The sequence below is a fragment of the Leptodactylus fuscus genome, chromosome 7 (assembly GCF_031893055.1).
Source record: "Leptodactylus fuscus isolate aLepFus1 chromosome 7, aLepFus1.hap2, whole genome shotgun sequence".
Lineage (NCBI taxonomy): Eukaryota > Metazoa > Chordata > Amphibia > Anura > Leptodactylidae > Leptodactylus > Leptodactylus fuscus.
Genome location: NC_134271.1, coordinates 115,025,817 through 115,052,763, shown reverse-complemented (window position 1 = coordinate 115,052,763; position 26,947 = coordinate 115,025,817). Strand labels below are relative to the sequence as shown.

The 26,947-nt window shown below is 43.4% G+C and overlaps 1 protein-coding gene across 1 annotated transcript; it reads left to right on the top strand.

The window, feature by feature from the left end:
• Positions 1-7,958: 7,958 nt before the first annotated feature.
• Positions 7,959-26,094, top strand: FNTB (farnesyltransferase, CAAX box, subunit beta). Its single transcript, XM_075280888.1, has 12 exons — positions 7,959-8,096; positions 11,799-11,863; positions 13,833-13,905; positions 14,897-14,988; positions 15,906-16,052; positions 17,002-17,085; positions 18,466-18,552; positions 19,009-19,138; positions 20,793-20,925; positions 21,892-22,003; positions 22,596-22,710; positions 25,727-26,094. The coding sequence occupies exons 1-12, from the start codon at positions 7,995-7,997 to the stop codon at positions 25,832-25,834; spliced, it is 1,248 nt and encodes a 415-aa protein (XP_075136989.1). The 5' UTR covers positions 7,959-7,994; the 3' UTR covers positions 25,835-26,094.
• The last annotated feature ends 853 nt before the right edge of the window (positions 26,095-26,947 follow it).

The window sequence follows — 26,947 nt, the reverse complement described above, 5'->3', positions numbered from 1 at the left end:
GGTCTTGGAGGAGGAGGAGGAGGAGGCAGCAGGCAGGCTCCACCTAATGCAGTAGACTGGATTAGGAGAGGCTGATGTGTACACCTCCAGTCATACACACAAAAAGCTGGGTGTGTGGAGGAATGGCCAGACAGGTGGAATGATGATGTCGCTCAGTATTCGCCTGCCAGCAGGTGGTACCGAGTTATTTCCTGCTCACACATTCCTGCTTTTTTACATCGAAGCTTTCAGTGACTGACACAAGCCGAGAACCTGTCAGGCAGGTTGGACAGGGCTGGAAATTTGGTAAAATGATATAGTTTAGTCAATCAGATAAAAAATAGGGGGTTTTCTTTATTAAACATTACGGTGGGTCAGCTTACCAGAGGAAAGAGGAATGGAATACAGTGAAACCTTTCCGAAAGACCAACTCTTTGAGAAGACCATCCTCGATTTCCACTTCCATCATATAGTATTCATACTGGCTATATTCCTTCAAAAGACCGTGCCCAGGAGACCACTTTTCAACTCAATTTTTAGTGGTTGTCTCGAAGAGGTTTCGCTGTAGTTTATTTATGCGGTCTTCCATAATTTATGTAAAACAATGCAAATTAAAATATATGGTAAAATCCACATTAAATAAATGATGTAACATATGGTAAGTAGACCGTCATAGGCTGGGTTCACATCTGCGCTTGCAACCCATTCGGGGATTTTATACCACATTCTGAAAAACAAGAAGAGAAAAAGTCCTCCTAAAAACCAGGTAGACCCGAAGAATGATAACCCAAGCACAGGTGTGAACCTAGTATTACTGGCGGCTGGAAGGGAAGACTGAAAATTCAATGTCCTGAAGACCTTGGAGATTCTTCTCTAGAAGAGATTTTCAGATATCTCAGGATGTGGTAAAAACTGGTTTGTGTACTTAAGAATGAGATAATGATTTTACCCTCTGACCCCACAACTCTGTGGAATGACTGGTTATGGATGAAACAAATACCTACCTACCTCCTCCTACCACCTTCTTCCTGTATACTTAAAGGGAAAGTTTACCTTAAAGCCAAAATGGCTGATTACAGGCAATGATGGACCATGAAAATACCATGAAAATTCATTCATGATGGTCATTGTAGGACTTTGGCTGTGTTAGATATTTTTATTCAGCAGAAAATTTCAGTGTTTGGTATGTTTAGCCATAAGCAAATGATCACCAGCCAAATTGTCTACCAACGGAAGAGCTACCAGAGGAAAAGATGTTAGTGCCTTCAAGAAGGGGCAAGTCATTGGATTGCATCAGGCCAACAAATCGACCAAGGAGATAACCGAAGTAACTGGTATGGGACAGAGAACTGTTCAGCGTATCATACGAACATGGCGAGATGGTGGAGAACCCCCCTCCAACCGTGGAAAGTGTGGGCGTAAGACTATACTCGAAACTTGAGGTCATAGGTCCCTAAAGCAACTGGTGAAGAATAACCACCTTTGAGCTCACACAGATGTTGAACTCAACAGAGCGACACATTTCGGAGCGAACAATGTGACGAGAACTCAAAGGAATGGGTCTCAACAGTTGTGTCGCCACATGAAAGCCATTGGTGACAGAGACCAGCAGACGTCGGCGCCTGTCATTTGCAAGAGACCACAAGGATTGGACCCTAGAGCAGTGGAGAAAGGTCATGTGGTCAGATGAATCACGTTTCACATTGTTCTAGAGTGATGGTCGTGTCCGGGTGTGACGAGAAGCACCCGAAACACTGGAATGTGCTGGAAAGGAACCTGGGCTGTCACTCACCACCTCCAACGAATCTGCGTAACCTGGGCTCCCTCATACTCGAGAATTGGATAAAAATCCCTGAGTCTACACTACAGAACATTATAGACTCCATGCCAAGACGGATGCGTGCTGTTATTCGTGCTCATGGTGGCCCAACTAAAAATTAAGACTCGCGACTTTTGTTTTGGCCAGGCAGTGTATTTATTGTCCTTCTCACGGTGTCCTAAGTGTTATTTAGGGTATAGGTTGGACTGCGTGAGTGACCTGGAAGGAGATGTCATGTGAATAAACCCTGACCAGTCTGTAGAATACGGCACCATTGTGTTCATTGCATTGCACGGCCCTGTCCTTTATAACCAGAAGATATCTGAAAGCAATCAGGGGGAAGAATGTAGCCATTAATATTAAACGCACCGCCATATTGTCACGTGGTTTGCTAGTGCACTTTACTTACGTTTAATGGTGGATTTCTGAATTATTCACATATACCTTAGATGCTCGGGTGCTTGTTTTTCATCAGTTCCATAACTGAATAGGAAAAACTGCAAAAATAACTTCAAGCCTGTGCCAGCGATAATGTAAATGTGTCCTGCAAAGATAGAGGTGACAAACCATTTTATACAGGTCCTTCCTTCAATGTAATGAAGCTTGGTACAGATAGAGAAACGGAGAAAGAGAAAAGCAAATGGAGAGGCAACTGTGCAAAGTTATTACATGAAATAAATGATATTAGCCCAAACTTTAATAAAAGACGCAGATATAATACATAAAAATAGACTGACCTTTATACTAGTATTAGTCACTTATCTCCCAGGCAACAATTGCAACAGGTTTCTATAGTTTACATGAAACCTTTGAAAAGATCACAGATCCAAGTAAAAAGTGAACTAATTCTAACTTAAAAGGGTCTTAAAGGGAACTTGTCAGGTCCATAAACCACACTTATGGATCCAGAATAACACAATTTGTAGTTACTTAAAAATAAAAAATCATTAAGGCCCCACGTTGCAGAAATGCTGTTTTTTTTTGTTGCAGATTTTGTTGTGTTTTTTTGAGCCAAAGCCAATCTTCAACAAAAAAAAGCGCTGCTTTTCCGTAACATGGGGCCTTGGCCTAATACTTATCTAGGGATAAGTCTGATGAGTCTTATCCCACTTCTGGTGCTCTTGGCGCCTGCACTGTTCCTCAGTGAAACCAGAGATGTCTGGCACATATGCTCACTGAAGTCAAGGAGTACGCCATTTATAATGGTCATCAAAGAAATTGACACTATCTTTTTCCATTTTCACAGCCAAGCAAACCCAATAAAAACAATTAATTTTTTATTGATATTTTTTTGGCCGTGGGCCGGAAATGTAGCATTTTACAGTTACTGCAAAGTGGATTGGATTCTTGCAATTCCCATGCACATTTTGCAATAAAAACCACAGTGCGGACACACTGTGATTTCCAAAACCAGCATGGTTTTGGAAATTGCAGCATGTCGATTATATCTACGGAAACATGGGCGGCTTCCCCGTAGATATAATTGTAACAGAAACTCTGCGGAGGAAAACTCTGCAAACTTTCTGTTTAAAGGGATCCTATCATTGAATACCCATTTTTTCTCCCTAACAGATAGCCTTAAGAAAGGCTATTCTTCTCCTACCTTGAGATGTCTTCTCCACTACGCCGTTCGGTAGAAATCTAGATTTTCTTCGGTATGCAAATGAGTTCTCTCGCAGCACTGGGGGCGGTCCCCAGTACTCAAACAGCACTGGGGGGCATCCTCAATGCTGCGAGAGAAATCTCCAGCGACGCCTCCATCTTCTTCTGCACACCTATACAGCAATCTGCTCAGCTCCTCCTGCTCTATAGCATGCTGCCTGCAGGTTAGACGGCATTTTCAAGTGACAGCTTCCCTTTAAAGTGACAATACATTTCCTAATGCCTAATCCTAACTAGCCAGAGATTACATCACTTGCAGCATGCTTAGCATCATGTTAATATCATGATGAAACATGGCGTAACAAAATTACATACAGTAGATGACATGCAAGACACAATAAATTAGGGGCGGATTTATCATGGCTTGTGTACCAAAAAACTGGTGTACAAGCCAGGAAAAAAGTTGCATTTTTTCTGGCAAGTCATATCCTTTATTTGGGGAAAGGTGCTTACCCATGGTTACTTAGACACACATGGCGGTTAAACTGCAAAAGGCAATGGTTTTGTAGAAAAATTATTCTGTTTTGATGACATATAAGTGCCACAAGCTTTTCGTTATTTGGGAGACAAATTTGTAGCTGTGAGCAAAATTGAAAAGTGAGGAAGAAATAAAAAGCCACCCAAATGTATCCCTTTATGGGAGCAGAATGCCATTGGTATTGGAAGAAACACTGGTGAGGTTGCTGCTAACAGAAGTGGCAAGTGGTGCTGGCAACTACAGAATTTGAAGAGGAAATTGTGACACAACATCTTGTTGCCTGCTGATTAAAAAGTAATAGAGAATTGAGTTAAAAAAAACCCACCAAAAATAACCCTTTTATGCATATGCAGCACCCACCAAATAGGGACAAATTACAGAATTTTAAGAAAAATTTGTGGCATATCATCAGTGTGGCCGCCAGTTCAAAAGTAATAAAGAATTACTTGCAAATGACCTCTTTATTGGTGCCACTGCCTATTCTAGTTTACCAATTGAGCTTGGGTAGTTGCGAGGTAAAGTTGCCAACCAGCCAAATGACTGTTTACTGGATACATATTCCTTCATGGGTGTGGAAGAAATCCCTTTAATCATGCAGAATTGCAGAGTTGCAGAATTAATAAGTAAGAATTAATATTGTGATTAAAATTTCTAAGAGCGCAATAACTAGTCTGAAGGTGGAGATTAAAGAGGAGCATGACTTTGCATAAACCACTACGAGATGGTGATGGACGCTTGCCAATATGGAGTTCGAAGCTTTATGTTAGAATAAGATAACATGACTGACATTGGCATGAAGGAAGAAGAAGAGAAGCAGACGGAGATGATAATGATAACAACGATGACCATGTGCTAGGTGTGGATGTGGTTGCCTACAAAGAAGATAATGGTGAGAAGGAATAAAACAGTCTTGATCACTTGGTAAAGCTGCTAATTCTAATTTGCCAAATGAGCTGGTGATGCCATTTTATGTGAGTATGGAGAGACCTAGTTCCTAAACTTGTGCCTGCACACCCATGGCTATTTTTCTGTTTGTAGAGCTTGCCATTGATATGTCATTTGGTAATGTCCAAAACAATTCCCATATGGGAGATACCAGCTGCAACGGGACACGTGTCTACCAGTGCCAACACCACCCGAGCTTGCCTTAGACATATCCTAGACAGGTCTTTTGGATGACTGCACATCGGATAGAATTCTTACACTGCCACCATGTTCTTCCTTTGATGTCACCCTGACCCAGTTGCCTGATCTTATCTGCAACAGAAGCATCATCAGATTCAGTTATTTCATTATCTCCTCCAGTTTTTTCTGATACACAAATCCTAATCCTAGTGCTCCTAATAGTATGACTACCAATAGCAGACCCCCTGTCACTACTACCTCTTCCACCTCCACATCCAAAAAACTCTGTCTGTTCCCATTCAACTCCTCAAGAAGAGGATGAAGAGGAAGTCTTGGGATATGAGGAATATCTCTCAGGACATGCCACATGACTACTAGAGAATGAGATCTGTGTCAGTGGAGATAAAGAAGACATGGTTGACAGTACAGAAAGATAGTATGATAGAATATGTGTTACAACAGAAGAGGAGGAAAACAAAGAAGGCTGACTCAACATTAGTACTTCACTGCTTTCAAAAATGTCTGTGTTCCAAAGAAGTACTACACTGTTGCTATTGCAGGGCTGTTAATACCAGATGTAATGTTGTTGTTGTCACACATTCTTATTGTTTGTACTTGCACAAGAGTATCCTCCTCCCCCTGCTCTGTTTTTTTTTCAGTTATTTCACTGCACACTCCTTAATTAAAACAGTGAATGCTAGGGTTGAGTGATCAGGATCGGAAAAGATCGGATCCCGATCGGCGATCGAACAATTTCAGGATCGGGAGGAAAATGATCAAAAATCGGATTTTAAAAACAATCCTGAAATCTCAAGATCGGCTCAACCCTAGTGAATGCCAAAAAATATTTCAAGAAAAATTAACTGGTGCTGAGTCTGTATATATTGGGTAACAAAAAAACCCCCAAAAACAAGCAAACAGATTTTTCAGATTAGCAGGATGCGTCTATTTTTTCAGAGTAGCATAGGCTGTGTCACAATGTTTATTGGGTGAGCATAAAAAAAGCTCTTAAGAAATGAACTTAGTCAGTAAAAACAAAGTAACGCTAGCTTCACACTAGTGAAAATGGAAACCCTAACCACTTAATGGGGTCCGCCAAGCTTCCAGTCTGAAAATGACGGAGAGATCCATAACTTTTCTCTCCCCATATTTTAAGAGGAATTGGGGGATGGAATCCTTGAATGCTAGTGTGAACCTAGCATAAGACACTCTGCACAGTCACAGATCAACCTACTCCACTGCAAAACACCATTTAAACACAATTAGATTATTGGCAATGAAAAGGTTAACATGGTAGACCTATTTCCAACCCTTTTTATAGGCTGCTCTCAGTGATTTGGCAGCAATTTAATCCACTCTCTCCATTTAAATAGTAATGCTGAGCATGCCTGTTGGTGGCTGACCGAGACCCCCTAAGGTTGCGGGACCCATAGCAGCTGCTACGGAGGTAGTTTTGTCACTGCAGATAGCAGGGGCGTAACTATTGGGACAGCAGCAGTAGTGGCTGCCACAGGGCCCGAGACATTTGGAGGCCCGGAGACAGCCGCTACTGCTGCGTTTTGTTTTTAATAGTCCTTTGCCGGCTGGAGTAACTCCAGACGGTAACGGGCCCTATTTACTTACCTCTCCTGGCTCCAGGCAGACTTCAGGCCTTCTTGTGTAACATCTTTGACGTCACATGACCGGGGCCTGCGTCCTTATGCGTCGTGATGCAGGCCTGGGTCAAGTGACGTCACGTATGTCATTGCAGATGGCCGACATCAGCAGGCACCACACCGGAGCTAGGGATAGGTAAGTAACAGTGTCTCTGATTATTATACTCAGGGGTCTGAAAAGAGTATAATAATTGTTCATGGGTGTCCACTATGGGGCATAATACTGTGTGCAGGGGCCACTATGGAACATAATACGGTGTGCAGGGGCCACTATGGGGGATAATACTGCGTGCAGGGGCCACTAGAGGGCATAATGCTGTGTGCAGGGGCCACTAGAGGGCATAATAGTGTGTGCAGGGGCCACTATGGGGGATAATACTGCGTGCAGGGGCCACTAGAGGGCATAATACTGTGTGCAGGGGCCACTAGAGGGCATAATACTGTGTGCAGGGGCCACTAGAGGGCATAATACTGTGTGCAGGGGCCACTAGAGGGCATAATAGTGTGTGCAGGGGCCACTACAGGGCATAATAGTGTGTGCAGGGGCCACTAGGGGGCGTAATACTGCTCTCAGGGGCCACTAGGGGGCATAATACTGTGTGCAAGGGCCACTAGGGGGCATAATACTGTGTGTAGGGGCCACTAGGGGGCATAATACTGTGTGCAGGGGCCACTAGGGGGCATAATACTGTGTGCAGGGGCCACTAGGGCGCATAATACTGTGTGTAGGGGCCACTAGGGGGCATAATACTGTGTGCAGGAATGTAGGAGGATGTTGGTCAGTCAGAATCTTAGGTGTTAGTGGGGGTGGGGTGGGGGGCATGCCAAAAGCTTCCCATAGGGCCCCGCCATTCCTAGTTACGCCACTGGCAGACAAAGATCAATGGAGGAAAAAGTCGCCCTGTATCTCTAGTCCATCCTGTAAATACACTTCTGGCTTTGGCTCAAAAAAACAAAGCCCCACCTCTTACTATGAATCAATCCGGTGTTGAGCAGAAATCCTATATAACTGATCCATGAATATATCGGTCCCAGTCACTTATATTTATCTACTTTTTTCTTGCTGCTAAGAAATCCATATCTAACATTCCAAGAAGGCAGCGACGCGACACTCTCACAGCTCGCCCCTAGGTGGCGCTCGGAGCTAAAGCTGCATGACTTTCCCCAGTCCCGCTGACAGATGGGCGTGGTTTTATTCGCCGTTTGACCTGTTCATACCCTGCAGAGCCACCGTAGCTGACAGTGCTGCCTGTAGTAGGCGTGTAGTCTGCCAGTCATGGCGGAGTCCAGGGTTACGGCGCTGCGGTGTACACGGGAGGAGCACGCCGCCGAGCGGCTGAAGGAGGACTGCACGCCTACGGAGACCTCTGTGGAGCAGGTAGAGGAGCCGGCCTGGGGCAGTCAGCCTTGTCTGCAGTGTTAGGGGGTGGTGGATAACTTTATAGCCCCCTCGTGTGTCCATAGACGTCCCTCATGTGTCAGCTTGTTGTGTATGTGACAGCTGTTTATATAGGGGCAGTCACGTGTGTGTGGACAGGGCTGGTCACGTGGTTGTCTCTTCCCCCACTTGCTGCAGGTCATGTAGTTCTGGGGTGTTATACTGTGTGCGAGCTGTGTGTGGCGCTGCAGGGGGGGGGGGGGGTCCTGTGGTTTCCATAATAATTGCAAAAAAATATAATTAGGATTTCTATATAATGACACGATTGTGACCTCACGACAAGAAGGTGACTCATAAACGTGTAATAAACGTGTGCAGGAGACCATGCGTGTAATATGTGATGAGCCAGGGCTGTGCAGGCCATAGGCCAAGTCACCGGCTACAATATAAATGGCTGACAACCGCCGTCACGCAGAAGCCGTAAAAGGCGAGTGACTGAATTCCTGTGAGAGCAAATACATAACAAACCATAGCTAGACCTACTTATACGTGAGCCGCTTACATTTTACTGACTCCGCCTCCTATTCCACTGATCTATAGGTTATCTACGACCAGTCGTCAGTGGGATTACCATAGGAAACCCGCCAGGTCATGTGACAATAGCCATCAAAGACTGTAAAACGCCCCAATACGGTGTCTTATAGAGGATTGGCCTCTCCTGACGTATCCGTTTTAGTAAATACGTGTATTCGCCATCACATAACTTTGCTGGAGAATATTTTCTTATGGCTTGACATTGTTGGACATTTTTGGAAATCTTGGCATGTCACTTACACCTATACAGTGGTAATCGAGACGTGTCTGTACGGCGGTATTTACCGCAACGTGGCATGGGATTCGCTGAAATCCCGTCCACTTTGGACAATGCTGTGATTTTTCCTGTGGCGTTTCCGTCCCGTAGGGCCTTGGCCTAACCCTTTCTTTCCTTCCCTCTGTCTGGCTGAGCTGGCACATTTCAGTCTCTGTTCTCTCATTATGTATTATACAGTGTGGGTGCAGGGTATTTTGGGGGAGGTCTTCCCTCAGTTCATGCATTTCGTTCAATTTTTTTCCATAGGGATTTTCAAGGTTGACGTACTGAACGGTCTTGATGATTTTTGTTTTTTCCCCATTGATGTCTATGGAATATCTCAGTGCTGGAGCAATAGACATGTTTAGTGAAGTATTCTGATCACCTCTGGGTGTTGTACACTCACCGGCCACTTTATTAGGTACACCTATCCAACTGCTCGTTAACACTTAATTTCTAATCAGCCAATCACATGGCGGCAACTCAGTGCATTTAGGCATGTAGACATGGTCAAGACAATCTCCTGCAGTTCAAACCGAGCATCAGTATGGGGAAGAAAGGTGATTTGAGTGCCTTTCAACGTGGCATGGTTGTTGGTGCCAGAAGGGCTGGTCTGAGTATTTCAGAAACTGCTGATCTACTGGGATTTTCACGCACAACCATCTCTAGGGTTTACAGAGAATGGTCCGAAAAAGAAAAAACATCCAGTGAGCGGCAGTTCTGTGGGCGGAAATGCGTTGTTGATGCCAGAGGTCAGAGGAGAATGGCCAGACTGGTTCGAGCTGATAGAAAGGCAACAGTGACTCAAATAGCCACCCGTTACAACCAAGGTAGCCAGAAGAGCATCTCTGAACGCACAGTACGTCGAACTTTGAGGCAGATGGGCTACAGCAGCAGAAGACCACACCGGGTGACACTCCTTTCAGCTAAGAACAGGAAACTGAGGCTACAATTTGCACAAGCTCATCGAAATTGGACAATTGAAGATTGGAAAAACGTTGCCTGGTCTGATGAGTCTCGATTTCTGCTGCGACATTCGGATGGTAGGGTCAGAATTTGGCGTCAACAACATGAAAGCATGGATCCATCCTGCCTTGTATCAACGGTTCAGGCTGGTGGTGCTGGTGTCATGGTGTGGGGAATATTTTCTTGGCACTCTTTGGGCCCCTTGGTACCAATTGAGCATTGTTGCAATGCCAAAGCCTACCTGAGTATTGTTGCTGACCATGTCCATCCCTTTATGACCACAATGTACCCAACATCTGATGGCTACTTTCAGCAGGATAATGCGCCATGTCATAAAGCTGGAATCATCCCAGACTGGTTTCTTGAACATGACAATGAGTTCACTGTACTCCAATGGCCTCCACAGTCACCAGATCTCAATCCAATAGAGCATCTTTGGGATGTGGTGGAACGGGAGATTCGCATCATGGATGTGCAGCCGACAAATCTGCGGCAACTGTGTGATGCTATCATGTCAATATGGACCAAAATCTCTGAGGAATGCTTCCAGCACCTTGTTGAATCTATGCCACGAAGAATTGAGGCAGTTCTGAAGGCAAAAGGGGGTCCAACCCGTTACTAGCATGGTGTACCTAATAAAGTGGCCGGTGAGTGTATATTGTACTATATACATATACCTTGGCCTGTGACCAGTTTCATTGTGACATGTCTATCTTTTATATGTTAGTTACTAGAGATGAGCGAGTAGTATTCCATCGAGTAGGTATCTGATCGAATACTATGGTATTTGAAATACTCGTACTCCGTCAAATACCACGCAGTAAACGTAAAAGGCACTTACCGCGTAGTATTCGATCTAGTATGAGTATTTTGAATACCGTAGTATTTGATCAGATACCTACTCGATGGAATACTACTCTCTCATCTCTTAGTTATATCTCGGTGCGCTATAGATTCCAGGAGAGCAATAACATAATACTGCTGATAACGTTTGTGAGCCTCAGCAATAATACATAACAATCCGAATAGTTCAGTTCTGTTACGCAAAATTGGTGCCAACTCCAGAGCCCTGGTATTAAAGTGTGCGTCTTGTTTACATTAGAGTCAGACGCGGGTAGTCTGAGACGCGCCTCTTGCCTCGTCATTGGTTTAGGCTATTGGTTTCCTCCTCTAGTGATTGACTGTTCTGTCACAGGCTTACAAAGAAATCTGCACAGAGAGCAAATTTCCAAAATGATTACAAAGTACACCTATAGCGCCAGTGAGAGAGAGAAACTTAGCAGGTTACTGGCATACACCTACTGAGGGGAATGATCCTGGATGGCGGCATAGATACCAGATAGGTGCCAGTCTCGGGTAATATATAGGTTTGTCTGAGGGCTCATCACTTGTACATGTGATTTGGGTTTGGCAGAGTCTATAGGTTCTTACCAGGGAGAGGCAAGTATGGCTCTTATCTCCCCTGAAAGTGACCGGATGAGACATGCTGAAAGTGAGCTGCCTGATCCTTCTCTCCCCTGAAGTCGCCACGTGACACGTTAGAAGGTTAGCCGCCCACGCCATAATATCTGGGCTGAGTCTGCATTAGAGATGAGCGAGTAGGTAATTGATCGACTACTACGGTATACGAAATACTCGGACGAATACCACGCGGTAAACGCCTTTTACGTTTACCGCATGGTATTCGACTGAGTACAAGTATTTAGAATACCGTAGTATTCGATCAAATACCTACTCGATGGAATACTACTCACTCATCTCTAATCAGTATTCATCTCATCTGTACAGCCAACTTTTCACATAGCAACCTGGCTTATCAGGTGAATGACACTTGCACCTCTATATGCCATAGATATGTGATGACTGTGGTTTTTTTTTTCTTACAGAAAAAGGTTGAGAGTTCAGTGGGCTCCATATTTACTGCTGTCAAGAACCATCAAGGAGCCATTAAGTGAGAAATGCAATTTATTACTATGTTTTGTTATACTAGTCCTCCATCTCTTCCCTTGTCACCCAGTAGGCCTCTGGTCTTTGCTATTTGCAGTTTGGCAATTTTGTGCCAAGATTTGCAACTTTTTGTCGATTTGTATCCCACATACCACGTTTCCAAAAAAGGAGGCATGGCCTATACTGCCCTAGCCCACTTGCTATAATGCTGTTTATTTCTGCGTGGCCATTTAGCCATAAAGAAAGTCTACTCCCTTTCCAAGTATATTCAACTGCTACCGTGTTACAGAGCACATTACATTGATAAACATACCCTTGTGTTATATTTGTCACTTCTGTGAATTCGCAGAAAAACAACTTTGAACTCTTATGCAAATGAGGCAGTTGGTGCACTGGAGGCGGGCCTTCAAGTCCCTGGAGCACTGCACTTGCCACTCAGACCCCTACCATCACACATTGCATCAATTTTCAGTGTGTAAGGCCCGCCCCCAGTGCACCATTTTGTCATTTACATAAGACTTAAAAGTTGTTTTTCTTCAACTCTGCAAAAGTGACCGGGATAACAGAGGTATATTATTTATCTATGTAGTTTATCACTGTAATCTGCTCTGTAACACAGTCAAATATTCTTGGAGAGACATGGTAGACTGCCTTTAAGCTAAGGCCCCACGTTGCAGAAACGCAGCTTTTTTGTTGCATATTTTGTTGCTGTTTTTTTGAGCCAGATCCAGGAGTGGATTGAGCAGAAAGTGGAATTATAAATACTTGATATATATGTCCCATTCCTTATGTGGCCATTCTTGGTTTTGGCTCAAAAAAAGCAACAAAATCTACAACAAAAAAGCTGCATTTCGCAACGTGGGGCCTCAGCCTTAAAGGAGTTGTCTGTGACAGTTACTGATCTATCATTAGGATAGGTCATGTAGTGAAAAACAGTTTGGGGGGGGGGTAGTCTGACACCCGCTGCGTACCGATCAGCTGGTTTTAGCACAGAGCTCAACCCCACTATTGCAGCTCAATTCCCATTTATTGGAATTGAAACCTAGCAGTCTATAGGCTCTGCCATTACAGCTTAAACAGTGACACATAGCTCATGAATGATCAGTTTTGGACAATCCCTTTAGGTGTGCACTGTGGTGCTGAAAGTTTTAAACAACAAGGGTGAGGGTTTTCTTCTATCAAACATTTTACTGCTGGAGGGCAGTCCTCCAGAAGATAGTTGTGCCCCATATGATAACCTTCAAGAGGAGCCAGGAAAAAAAAAACTAGTTGCAGAGATTTTTAGATACATTTAGTTTCTACATGATACATGGTAGTGATTTTTATATGGACAGTTTTTATGTGCCTGGAATGTCTGTGTATATGCCTGGACCCCAGGGGCACACGACCTCTGTATTTTCCGGTAATGGTGAGCAGCATATCCATATAATTTGGTTACAATATCTTATTGACTCTTTGGGTACATTTATTAAGCCTTGCACCTTTTTTTTTTTTTGTCTCTTCCTGCCCTGTGCCTTATTTATAAAGCATGTTCCCCTTTTTTCCAGCTGTAATACTGCCCCCACCAATTTTGCTTTTTGTTGGGTAATGGGGGCATAGCCTAAATCGAGATCCTTTTCATGCTATACTTATGATGTGCATCCATTTTCTAAAGGGGCAAATACACTCCAGTCCAGGGGTAGCGTAAAAGAGCGCGTTGGGTCAGAGCACATTAAAAAGGACACAGTGCACATAACTTAAAAAGCTGTATCTAAACTAACACATGTAAGACATTTAACAAGGAAGTGCATCTATATCATCTAGACAAAAATCTGGCTAGAAAAAGGGGCAGAAGATAATTAACCTCCATTGAGTCTATTGGGAGAAAAGGCATTACAAATGGTGGTAGTGTTTGTTTTTAGGATGTAGTTACAAGACCAGTTACCTGTGTCCTCTGTAGCCATTTCTCTTATCTCACATTTTCTCTTTTTCAGTCTTGTTTTAGAGAGAGAGCTCCATTCACACTACCTGCGGAAAGGTTTACAGCACCTATCTGAATCCTATGAGGTACACAAATGAAATAAAGGAAATGTGATCTGTTTTATTTCTTCTTAATAAATGTAAGGTGGGGGGATGGTAAGGTAACTAGTATAGGGCACTGCCCATGTTACTGGCATTACCATAACTGGGACATAAAAGCTGTGCAAAGCAGTAAGCGCTACTTTTTTGTCATGTAGTCTGTTTGCAGTTCAGTCCCATTCATGTGAATATGGCTGAGCTGCAATACCAAGCTCAGCTGCTATGCAATGTGTGTACTGTATTTTGTAGTCAGTAAAGGCGCTGCAGCCTCTTCAAACAGCTGATTGGTGGAGGTCCCAGTTGTCAGACCTCCACTGATCTCCTATATCTCATATCACCTATCCTAAGGATAGATTTTCATTATTACTATCCCAGAAAATCACCCTAAATTCTTAGGGGTGTACTGGCAGAGTGTGTGTTACTGTTACCAAGGCCTTTCATAAGTTACATGGTTCTTTGGAAGCTACACCTCCCATTCTGCTGGTTCCAGCTTTGACTGTCAAATTTAACTTCTGACAGCAAATGGGAACACCAGATATCATGCGAGTAACTGTTCACTAGAATAAAGGGCTCTGCTTCAACTAAATAGGGCTGAATTGCGGTAATAGATGATGCCCTTGGACAAGAGTGTTACTGTTACCTAGGCCTTTCATAAGTTACAGGGTTCTTTGGAAGCTACACCACCCATTCTGCTTGTTCCAGCTTTGACTATAAAATTTAACTTCTGGCAGCAAATGGGAACCCCAGCTCCCCTGTGAGTAACTGTCCTCTAGAATAAAGGGCTCTGCTTTAACTAAATATGGCTGAACCGCAGTACTAGACGATGCCCTTGGACAAGTGTTACTGTTACCATGAAGGCAAACTTTTTCTTATCTCTGAAAGCCTCTTCAGGTTGCAAACCAAAGATCAGATAGTTTATGACATGAAGAAGAGTTATTTGAAAGAATTTCTATGTCGCTTTCTCATTTCTATCTTCTAGTGCCTAGATGCCAGCCGTCCCTGGCTATGTTATTGGATTGTCCATAGTCTAACTTTGCTAGATGAACCCATCCCTGAATCTGTGGCATCAAGGTGACTGTTTTATTATTTCACATCAGCTCTGTTTTTGGGGTGCCCCAGCTGTAAGCAGGAGTGGTATGAACATCCTCTAGTGGGATATATTCACATGCAGCAGATGAGACCAGGTAATCTGAAAGGGGTTTATAAACCCAATGCAACCGGCTTTAGTGAAGCAGACGTGAACTCCACAATGTCACTGCCGGACGCACTAGATGTGAGCCCCAGAAACATGTCTAGGTAAATATACATGTTTGTGTGTGGGGGTTATAGTAGGGCTATTTGGGACACTAAGTGACCAGTCCATACAGTCCTGAGTGGTCTACTATCACGTATAGACTGGTTTTCCTTTGGTTATCGGTGTCCCATGAAGCTAATAGAGTAGTGGTCATGTGTAAGCACTACTGCTTCATTCTCCCAGAGAACTTGGGGATTCCTGATCCATTGGTCACTGGGGATCTGACTACAGAAAGGTCTTTTTCTGTCTTCCATACCTAGAAACTCCTGAGTCCCTTCACAAACTGGTTCTCCATTTCTCTGGAGTCCAATATGTATACATGGCTATCTCCTCATTGGAACTGGGGAGCAGAACCAAATTAATTCTGCAAAGTTACATGGCTTGTTGTACATTCTGCTTGGAACTGTATTGCTAAACGATCTTCAATCTACTTGATTTTCATAAAGATCCTTAATAATAATAATACGTTTTATTCATATAGCACCATCATATTCTGCAGCACTGTACACTTTGTAGGGTTCATGTACAGACAAAATATACATAACAGGGTAATACCGTAGTCACTTCACACAATAGGACTGAGGACGCTGCTCACAAGAGCTTACAATCTATGAGGTAGAGGAGGTGACACAAGAAGTAGCAGTTTTGTCATTTATGTTCTGTAATGAGAATTTTTTTTTTTCTCGTGCCATAGTGTTTGCCAGTTTCTTGCACACTGCCAGGCTCCGGGTGGTGGTTTCGGTGGAGGCCCCAGTCAGCAGCCTCATCTTGCTCCCACCTATGCAGCAGTCAATGCCCTGTGCACTATTGGAACAGAAGAGGCCTATGATGTCATTAATCGGTATGTACAATGTCTTTAGGGGGATGACATTATTACTACTAGTGGATGCACAACTTTTAGCACATTTTCAGCAAGTTATATCTAAAAGTCTACATGAAACCACATGAAAATCTGTATTAAAAAAAAATAGTATAGCTATTCTCAATCGTAATGTCTTTACCAGAAATGGATCTTATTTCATGAGGAGCTGCCATTTAATGTCCTATAATCATATAGGTGATGGATTTGTACTGCATAGTGACAGCCTGTATTCTCATGTAAGCACTGACTGTATGTAGACTACAGCTGCTAGTGCATGAGACTATAGGTCGTCTTGAATAGATTATATATAAAACATGGCTGCTTTTGTCTAGAAACAGTGCCTCCTTATCTGATATTGCTGCTCAGCCCCACTCAAGTGAATGTGGCTTAGTGTGGCGCTGCTTTTAGACCAGAGCAGCCATGTTCTTCTATTTTCATACAGCCCTTTCTATTTTTCTTTTTTTATTGCTTTATAATGTTAAAGGGTATTCCCATTTTATAAAGTCATGGCATACCACTTGGTTATGCCATCGCCTTTGATCAATAGTCTGACCTCGGGGCCCCAGCAATCTTGAGTATGAAGGGGTCATAGTCCTCCTACAAATTTATTTCCTGCGCAGCAGTGCCTCCGGCCATGTGGACGGTTCAGGAAACTGCAGCCAAACCTAATGACTTGTGGTTCCCTACACAGCAGTTGGCCAAGTTGCTGCCACACCTATAGAATGGCGCGGGTCCAACCTGGCATTGTATTAATAAAACGTTGCTAAATGTGACTCCAAAGTTGGAGGTTCTCTTTAAACAGCAGGCTGTATTTGGTGATCTCAGCTCCTTGGGAGATAGATGGTAGACTGTGCCAAGACCTTGAGATTCTTGGCTTATAGATAAGACATTCTGATTGATTTAACGTTTATTACTTTGTGTCTGGCAGGGAGAAACTTTTGGAATTTTTGTACCACTTAAAACAACCAGATGGCTCGTTCCACATGCACATTGGTGGAGAGGTGGATGTCAGGTCAGATATGTCATACTCTTCATTATCTCTATCTAGCTGTATTTGTAGTTACAGTTTGCTTGCAGAGATTTGCGCTTTGCAGTGAGACTGTTCACTACATAATTTGAGCCTTCCCATAGTTTGATAGGTCATTTTACTGTATACCGTGATATGGAATAGTGTAGTGTGCTCTGCTATTTCATTTTCCAGTATTATGATACATCCATGCCAAATTGGTGACAAAAGCACATTATTTATCCCTTCGTCGGGCGAGTTGACCCCTATCACTACACATTTTGATGACATTGGGAGCACAGGAAGAAAAAAAGTTGTTGAAACTTCAATTGCTGACTAATATATTACTGTTGATTTCTGTGCCGTACCTGTGTGTGCCACTTGAAACCAGGGCAAGAGCAGGGGCAGCTCAGGAAATAATGTATCTCAGCCATAGTGTAATAGCACCTATACCATAAGGCTGGGCGATTATGGCCTAAATGAAAATTACAAATAATAGGGCATTTTACCTCGATTATGAAGCTCCTTAAAGGGATCCTATCATTAAAATCAAATTTTTTTTTGTAGATCACACATAAGAATAGCCTTAAGAAAGGCTATTCTTCTCCTACCTTTAGATGTGTTCTCCGCGCAGCCGTTTGGTAGAAGTCCCAGTTTTCGTCTGTATGCAAATGAGTTCTTTCGTAGCACTGGGGACGGGCACCAGCACTCAAACAGCACTAGGGGCGTTCCCAATGCTGCGGGAGAAATCTCCAGCACCGGCTCCATTTTTTTCAGAAATGGCCTCTCTGCGTTTCTTCTCTCAGCAGTGGGGGGTCAAGCTTCTAGGCCTCAGGCAGAGCCAACTGCGCATGCCCACAGGCCACAAGAAAATGGCTGCTTGCTTACTGTGTAAGCGGCCATTTTTCTTGTGGCCGCGGGCATGCGCAGTCTGCTCTGCCCGAGGCCTAGAAGTTTGAACCCGGCTCCGGAAGAAGACGCGCAGGGAGGCCATTCCTGAAGAAGATGGAGGCGGTGCTGAAGAGTTCTCTTGCAGCATTGGAAAACCGGGATTTATACTGAATGGCAGGGACACGACATCTAAGGGTAGGAGAAGAATAGCCATTCTTAAGGCTATTCCTACATGTGAGGAAGAAAAAAATGTGATTTTAATGATAGAATCCCTTTAAAAAACAGACTTTTCAAGTATAAGTATGTGTTGGGTGAACCTTGTGCACAAAAGCACATTGGTTATCCAGAATGACGGTTGTTTTTGGTTATTATTCGATCAATTGCCCGGCCATATTGCCTAATAGTACTGATTAGGATTGTAATGGAGACATTATATTGGGGCCTCTGATCTGCTGCTTGTCTAGTAACTTTATATCTGTACTATTTCTCCTTTAGAAGCGCTTATTGTGCCGCCGCTGTGGCTTCTCTCACCAATATCATCACTCCTAAGCTGTTTGATGGCACCGCAGAATGGATTGCCAGGTTTGGAAACAAACTTATTACCTATGTTTTATGTTGGTGTTTTTATTTTTTTTAAATTAAGGTCCTGATTTTCGCTGCTTCCAAGTAAAGCGATGTTTATGACCTAGATACTTGTATATGTCTGTCCTGCATGGTAGACCAGTTTTCAGTAGTCTGCTATTGCTATTTGTACTGTCATGTTAGATTCACACTAGTGTTGTCCTGTCTTGTTGTGGTCCATTGGAGGAGCAAAACAATGAATAGGCGGACCGTTACAACAGTGGTCACATATGGACCTGAATTACCTGGAATGGGGTCCATAAGGTGTCCGATCTTAAACTTAAAAAATTGGACTTGCAGAACTTTTTTCGACACCTATCATCAAAACACACTATGACAGTCTTCAAAGCAGATGTGAACATAGCCTTACTTTGTCTTATACCTTTACTGTATGTGGTACGATTTTTCTTGCTGCAGATGCCAGTTTTGGGAAGGTGGCATTGGTGGTGTCCCGGGCATGGAAGCACATGGTGGCTATACTTTTTGTGGTCTGGCTGCACTGGTCATCTTGAAGAGAGTCCATCTCTTGGATATGAAGAGTTTGTTGGTAAGTGTTGTATTAGCCTGAATGCTGCTGCAAGGGCTTTGTATCCATAGATATAATAATATTGTATGCTGTGCACCTTATTGTGTTGCATTATGGGCTCTTACAACCTGCTTGATCCTCATCTCACAACTCATTGCTTAGCTGCACATAACAGATCACGTGTCAAGATAATAAAAGCAACGAACTGATATCCTGTGGTCGTCACTGACCCGTACTATAAGTGGTAGCACATGTCTGTTAAATCCTGTATGGTGTTAATAATTGAAACAAATCTGTCTGGGATGTAATGTTAAAGGGTTTTTTTTGTCCATACTACATTGATGACTTATCCTTTGCTTAGATTAAGGAGGGGGCCGGCAGCTGGGACCCCCCGCAATCTTTTGACAAGATTGTAGTGTTTATGTGACCTCTGTAGTGTCATCGCTGAAAACCAAGGCACAGACCCATACATAGTGGAAGGTTATGCTTGGGCTGCTTACACGCCATTAGGAATATCTTTCTCTGTTGCTTTTTTGCTTGGCTTTAATAATATCAGCCGGAAGCGACTGACAAGTTTTTTTTTTTTCCAGTGCAATGAAATGAATTTTCATGAAACAGTGAAGTTGTCCGTCATATACATGAAGCATATTTTGTGGCGTTAAAGAGTTTAGGGTTACGAGGTCAACATATTGATGATTGATGTAAATCATGTCATCATCTGTTAAAAGCGTCCATCAAATATTCATGTCGTATAATTGTACTAACCAGAGAGGCCGATTATATAGGTTCTGTTGAGGTTTCTAATCCCAGTATAGAACTGACCTCGGGCCATCTGTGCCCCAGTATATAATATACAGATATTAGTCATAATGCATTTAAAGGGGACTATCATTGCCCTACAGTTTAGTCAGTATTATACTGTTTTATACTTATTGGTGTGTGTTTACATGTTCAGGTTTTCAGTCACACCTTTTTGAAGGCTAAACCAGATATACGTCATAAAGTATGCTCATCCACATTCCTGGTTTTGGCTTCAAAAACGGCATCAGAAAACCTGTATGTGTAAACACACCCCTAAATGAAGTTTCAGGGCTCAACAGTTGACATCTCTGTTGCTTTTTTGTGTGTACTTTTTTTGAGGAGCGACTGCATTTAAGAACATATCAATCAACATGAGCTATGTGTTCAAGGCTTTTAGTGACAAGGAACAGATTATTTCCGTCCCTTGTCACAGTCCAGGATCAGACTATCAGTGTGACGGTCCGGTCCTACAGATGGCATTGTGTACTGGAATGTGCTGTACCATTAAACCTGGTATGTGAATGAATAGGCCTCTGGCGCAGAGATCCTGACTAGAGATGAGCGAGTACTGTTCGGATCAGCCGATCCGAACAGCACGCTCCATAGAAATGAATGGATGCACCTGGTACTTCCGCTTTGACGGCGGCCGGCCGCTTAACCCCCCGCGTGCCGGCTACGTCCATTCATTTCTATGCGAGTGGGCTGTTCGGATCGGCTGATCCGAACAGTACTCGCTCATCTCTAATCCTGACACTAGCCTTTTTCATTTACGTTGGGCAGGTGGTAAAGGGTTAACATGTGCATGATATTGAAAATAAAAATGCGAAATTTTGGCCAGTTACAATCTGAAATGGATGTTGCTTTTCTCCATAAGCGATGGGTCGCCTTCAGACAAATGAGATTTGAAGGAGGATTCCAAGGGCGCTGCAACAAGCTGGTGGATGGCTGCTACTCCTTCTGGCAAGCTGGCCTAATGCCGCTCATCCATAGGACATTACACGCTGAAGGTAATAACACATTATAACATTTCTCCTCCAAAGCAAGTATTTCCTATTCAAACTCACAGGGATCGGCACCCAGCTTTTCTAGAATCCTTAGGTGGCAAATCTGCTATCAAAGATGACCCCCCCTTCCTTCAGAGGTATCTCTGTGATGGTGACCTGGGGGGAAATACAATAACCTTACAAATTGAAGGGCCTATACAGTTATATAAGGGGCCATTTACATAGCTGTATTTCCTAGGTCTGATGTGAGTGCTGGATAAATAGCCTCATCATAAATCCATTTGTTAGGGAGTTCAGTTCACTGGAGCCGGGGTTGGCTCAGGAATTCATATAGGTGGTCTCTACTAGTCCTCTAGAGAGGAGCCACATATTGACATGAAGCTGTAAATCCCATTTACTCATGGTGTGATAGCCCCCCCCCACACACACCAAAATCCCTGACTATAACTATAAAGAGCCTTGTAAGGTGTATCTGTCACCTGCTCCGTTACCTTCATCAGACCAACATGTCCTCTGACATAAAAGGAGTCATGGGGTAGAGCGTCAGAATGGGGAAGAAGAAATACTCCCCTTACTAAACTTCTGCTGCTCCTGTTACATTTTTTAGATCCCCCTGCAGGTCTCTACTTCTTGCTGCTGCCGCCATACAAAGGGTGAGAGCGCCTCCTGAATGAGGTTTATATGTCTAAATAGTCCATTACATACAGACGGCGTCTAAAAATGGACTTGACCTTTTAAGACGGCTTCTCATAGGGTCTGTGGTCTCCTAATACTGAATAAAACATGAGGTTTGCATAAGTAATGTGCTGCATTTGTTCTTAGAAGCTCATGGTTCTTTAGCAAGATCTAGAGCACCCCAAGAATAGTAGTACTCAGGAAAGGGAGGGGGGGGAGGGTGCTGTGTATTTACTGTGTGGTGGGGAGGGGGTCACATAGCATGCCTTACCAATAACACTAGTGATCTTACAGGAGATCCCGCTCTCAGCCTCAGCAACTGGATGTTTGACCAGAAAGCGCTGCAAGAATACATCCTGTTGTGCTGCCAGTGTCCGAGTGGTGGCCTACTAGATAAACCTGGCAAGTAAGTGCTGGGGCCATGTGTCTGCCATATTGCAGAACAATGCTGAGACAGTATTATAGCCTGGACTGTATATGTTGTGGCAGTGGACGTATCTAGTAAAACTGTGTACACACGGAGACGTATAGAAGAGACCAATATGATCGTATAGTAAAAAATGTGTGTGTGGCCTGAATTGTCATAATAATAAAGGACCCGTCCCCTCTCCTGACACATCTAGTTTACTAAATACTTGCATTCCTCATAAGGGTAGGTTCACACAATGTCTTTTGTAGGTGTTTTTCTAGCTGATTTTTCACCTTTAGAAGTGTCATGACCGATCTTCAGGCTTATTTTGCCATTGTCGGACTGCCAGAACAACCATTTCAATGTCCAGTCGGAGCTGACAACCTCAGACACCGCACTATCTGGCAGCACTTAGTTGTCAGTGTGTTCATTATAACAGAAAACAGAGTTATGAGACCTGATGCTCCAGTTCTGTTACATTACGGAGGGAATAGAAGCCTTTACTGACACTGGTAAGGCAGGAGGTGACCGGTCCTATTTACACAGAGTAATTCCATCATTTATGTGTCCTGTGTCTTTGTATTTCTAGATCCAGAGACTTCTATCATACGTGCTACTGCCTGAGTGGATTGTCTATCGCACAGCACTTTGGTAGCGGGGAAATGCTACATGAAACTATTGTAGGAGACCCAGAGAACTCTTTGGTAAGTAGAACGGACGGCAGCTTGTAACAGCGGCTGAGTGTGCATGTGTATGGTGGAAAGGGGTTGGGTGATATAGCTGGTGGTCTAATGTCTAATCATGTGGCTTATACACTTAGTCAAGCAAGCCTAGATGTATGTGATGTAGAGATGAGCGAACACTGTTCGGAACAGCTGTTCCAAACAGCACGCTCACAGCACGCTCCCACAGAAATGAATGGAAGCGGCCGGCACGCGGGGGGGTTAAGCGGCCAGCCGCCGGCAAAGTCTGCATGCCAGGTGCTTCCATTCATTTCTATGGGAGCGTGCTGTTCGGATCGGCTGACATTGAAATGGCTGATCCGAACAGTGTTCGCTCATCTCTAGTGTGATGTTATTTTGGATACCTGTTAAAGGGGATGTGTGGAAATAAAAAATGTCAGTGCATTCACTACACTGGATAAGCTTGCTTACTAAATTTGCCAGGCCCCTGTCGCCCTCATTCTTAGCACAGTGCATTTGGAGCCAGAAGTCTCTCTTTTTTTTGCCTCACCTGCTTACCAGCTCAGCTCTAGTCCTGCAGTTTACTTTTGGAGTACAGTGGGGTTAGTCACATGACCCAACAGTAAGAGCAACAGCAGCAGTGCACAGAAACTTTCAGCACCCTAAGGCTGCATTCACACAGAGTAACACCAGGCGTCATTTGTGTGTAATTTGTGTGTCTTTTACGGCCGTCATAAAACGTTTACATAGAGTTCTATAGGAAAAGACGGCCGTCATTTACAGCCGTCATTTACGGCCGTCATTGTAATGACGGCCGTAAATGACGGCTGTAAATGACGGCCGTCTTTTCCTATAGAACTCTATGTAAACGTTTTATGACGGCCGTAAAAGACACACAAATTACACACAAATGACGCCTGGCGTTACTCTGTGTGAATGCAGCCTAAGGCTGAGTTGACACAGAGTTTTTTGGTCAGAAATACGCCTCAAAATCAGCCTCCAAAAAAGCCTCCCAATAGAACTCTATTGGGAGGCTTTTTTTTTAGGCGGATTCCTGACCAAAAAACTGTGTGAACTCAGCCATAACCATTCTGCAAACCTATGAAGGGACACTGGATAAGCTTGTTTCCCTGCCTAACCCCTTTAAAGCTTTTAAGAAAACCAGGCATTGATCTATAGGGAGTTACCTTCCAAGAGGTGGTGCTAGAGCAAATTCTTTTCCACCAAGGAGGAGTTATTTAAGAGGCATCAAACTAGGCACATTGTTCTGGTGCAGGGAAGATCAGGACTGGTATGGGAAATGCCAACTGGCTGGGAAGGGTTAGTGTGCCGCACGTGAGACCCCTTATCTCCATCTATTTGCCTTACCATTATCTGTGTAAGTGAACCGAGCAAAACAGGGATGCCTCAGCCTGACAGTTATTACTATCCTCTGCCCACGACTCCGTCTGCGTGTTGTTAGCGTCGATGATCTGCCTATATTCAGCAAATTGCTGCCTTCGATGGTTCTCCTACTTCGGCGTTTCAGCAGCTCTCATGCTGGCCTGCCACTGAACCTGTTCCTTGCTGGGATGCCATATAATGAATGTGTTGTTGGTGTCAATGATTCCCCTGAGCTCCACTTGAGGATAAGTCTGTGATATCTGGCTTCCTTCATAGCTCTCGTTGTTTGCAACAAATTAGATTTTCTTTTTCCGAGCATTTTTAAAATTGGCAAACTGCCCTGGGGCAACACTGCAGCCTTGCAGCGCTGGAGTCCTGGGTTCGAATCCCACCAAGAACAACATCTGCAAGGAGTTTGTATGTTCTCCCCATGTTTGCATGGATTTCCTCCCATTCTACAAAGACATACTTAAATGAAAAGAAGAAAAAAAAAAAGTACATTGTGACCTCTATATGGGGCTCACAATCTACATAAAAAAAAATAAAAAATTGGCAAACTGCCAATTTGAATTAAAGGCATTTTCCCATTCAGTGTGTCAGCACTGCCTGGAGTAGATCAGATAATATGCAAATGCTTGTAACTGTGTTTACATAGAGCAATAACAGACCTGGCTTTATCAGCAAACTTCAATTAGCTGAGAGAGTCCTGCTGGCAAGTAGGACTCTCAGCAGTGTAATATAGTATGTGAACATAAATTCATAACAGTCGTGAAGCCATGTCATTTACCGGGATAAATTGTAGCCCATGTGTTAATCGAGGTTACAAACTATCTATGCGCCAAATTTCATCCCAATTTGTTCAGCCATTTTTGCATGATTGAGTAACAAATACACAAACTTTGACATTTATAATATTAGTAGGATAGTAGTAGGATAGGATAGGAAGGATAGGATTACTCTACCACTAGACTGGTGTGAGTGATGCAGGAGATCTATGTCAGTTCCTGACTGCTGTAGATTTCCATACTGGTGCAGGGTGTTTGCTGATGCAGTTTGACTAGACAGTCTAAGAATACAACACATTTATCAGACTGTAGTGCTTTATAGCACAGTGCATGAGATTTTGGTTAATCTTATCCATTCATTGCAGAAAGAAAGAGCTGCAGAAAATCTGCTCTTTCTAAAACGCAGCAGGTTAATCTCCAATGTGGAATTGCAAGTACTTTCCCTATAGATTTATTTATAAATGTCCCCGTAGTTCTGGTGTCTGCTGTATTTGTGCGTTCGTGTGCGTGTGTGTTTGTGGGGGTGGGGGTGTTGTATCTATTAGGCAAACTATGTATTCATTTTGTACCATTATGGCTAATAGAACAGACCCTTACAGAGTCTGATGATGGATCCACTTTATACAGATATTCTCTTCTAGATCCGGGATAGGTAACCTTCGGCCCTCCACCTGTTGCAAAACTACAACTCCCAGCATGCATACTTGCTCTGCTGTTCTTGGAACTCCCATGGCAGTGAATGGAGCATGTTGTTAGTTGTAGTTTCACAGCAGGAGAGCCGAAGGTTCTGACTCCTGTTCTAGATTTAAGGCTTTGGGTTGTTCTCTAGATTTCTGTATTGTAACCTGCTCTCCCTGTTTCTGTGGCAGAAACCTACACATCCGGTGTATAACATTGTACCCGATAAGGTGGCCCGGGCAGTCATGCATTTCATGCAGAAAGAGATTCCAGAAGTGAAAGATGTCAAGATAAACTAGAATAACTATAAGACAAATCACCCTGCCCTTACGTTGGTGTGTGATGCTGTACACGCTGTAAGACGCTACAAGGAGGAAGCCATCTTGTATCCTATAAGGGCTGTGAGGCGTTTACTGACATACTGAGACATTTTACTTACATCGCTTACAGAGGAGCACTTATCTGGAGATAACCTGACAGAACCTTGGTTACCTTACAGGGGACTTGTTTTTTTTTTTTTTGTTTGTTTTTTTTTTTTTTTCTATTAACATGTATTAAACGTTAGCCATTCTGAATCTTTTAGTTTCTTGTCTATAATTCCTCCTGCAATGTCTTCTGGGCATTACAGATCTCACATCTTCACTACAGTGTTACATTGTTAAGGAAGCAGTGATAATGTGTAATGCAAATACTCCTATAGAGTTCCTGTTTATTACAGTCCTGTTCCGGCTTATAGATTTTTTTTTTTTTTTTAACCCTCATTTGTGTTAAGAAAATGGGGAGCCAGTGCTGTTGTCCACTCTCCTTTGCTCAATATGTTAGTGCCCATGACTCTTATGGCGGAAAATCAGAAGTATTTTCATCATACAAGCTTACAGGGTCGTCTTTGTTTTCCTACACCTGCAAAGAGTGAACAGCTCTTGCCGCCCTGACCATGTGGAGCTCCTGATGTGCTGCTCTGTGTAGGTCCACATGAATATTTCTCGGCTACAACACTGACTGGCCTTTACAGCCTTGTATTTTATTCTCCATCACTGAACTGGATCTTGAAGCATGTATTTAACTAGCTGTGATAAGCTTCTCTCCTTTATGGTGTAAGACTCTGTTCATACCAAAGTAAGCAGGACTCTTATTGGCTGTCCTAGAAGTCCTGTTCCAAATCCTATATATCACAGAGCTCAGCTTCTCTCCCGCAGGGTAGGAGGAATCACCTGATGGGTTCACTTTATTGTATCCATCCTTATTCTTCTCTACAGAGCGATCCAAAACAGGTAATTCTGAGGAGGGTATTCACACGGAGTAAAGTGGCGCTGATTCTGCCAAGATAACTAGCAGCAGAATCAGCGGTGATAAAGACTTCCATTGACTTCTGTTTTCCACACGGAACCCATTGAAGTCAATGGGAGTCTTTT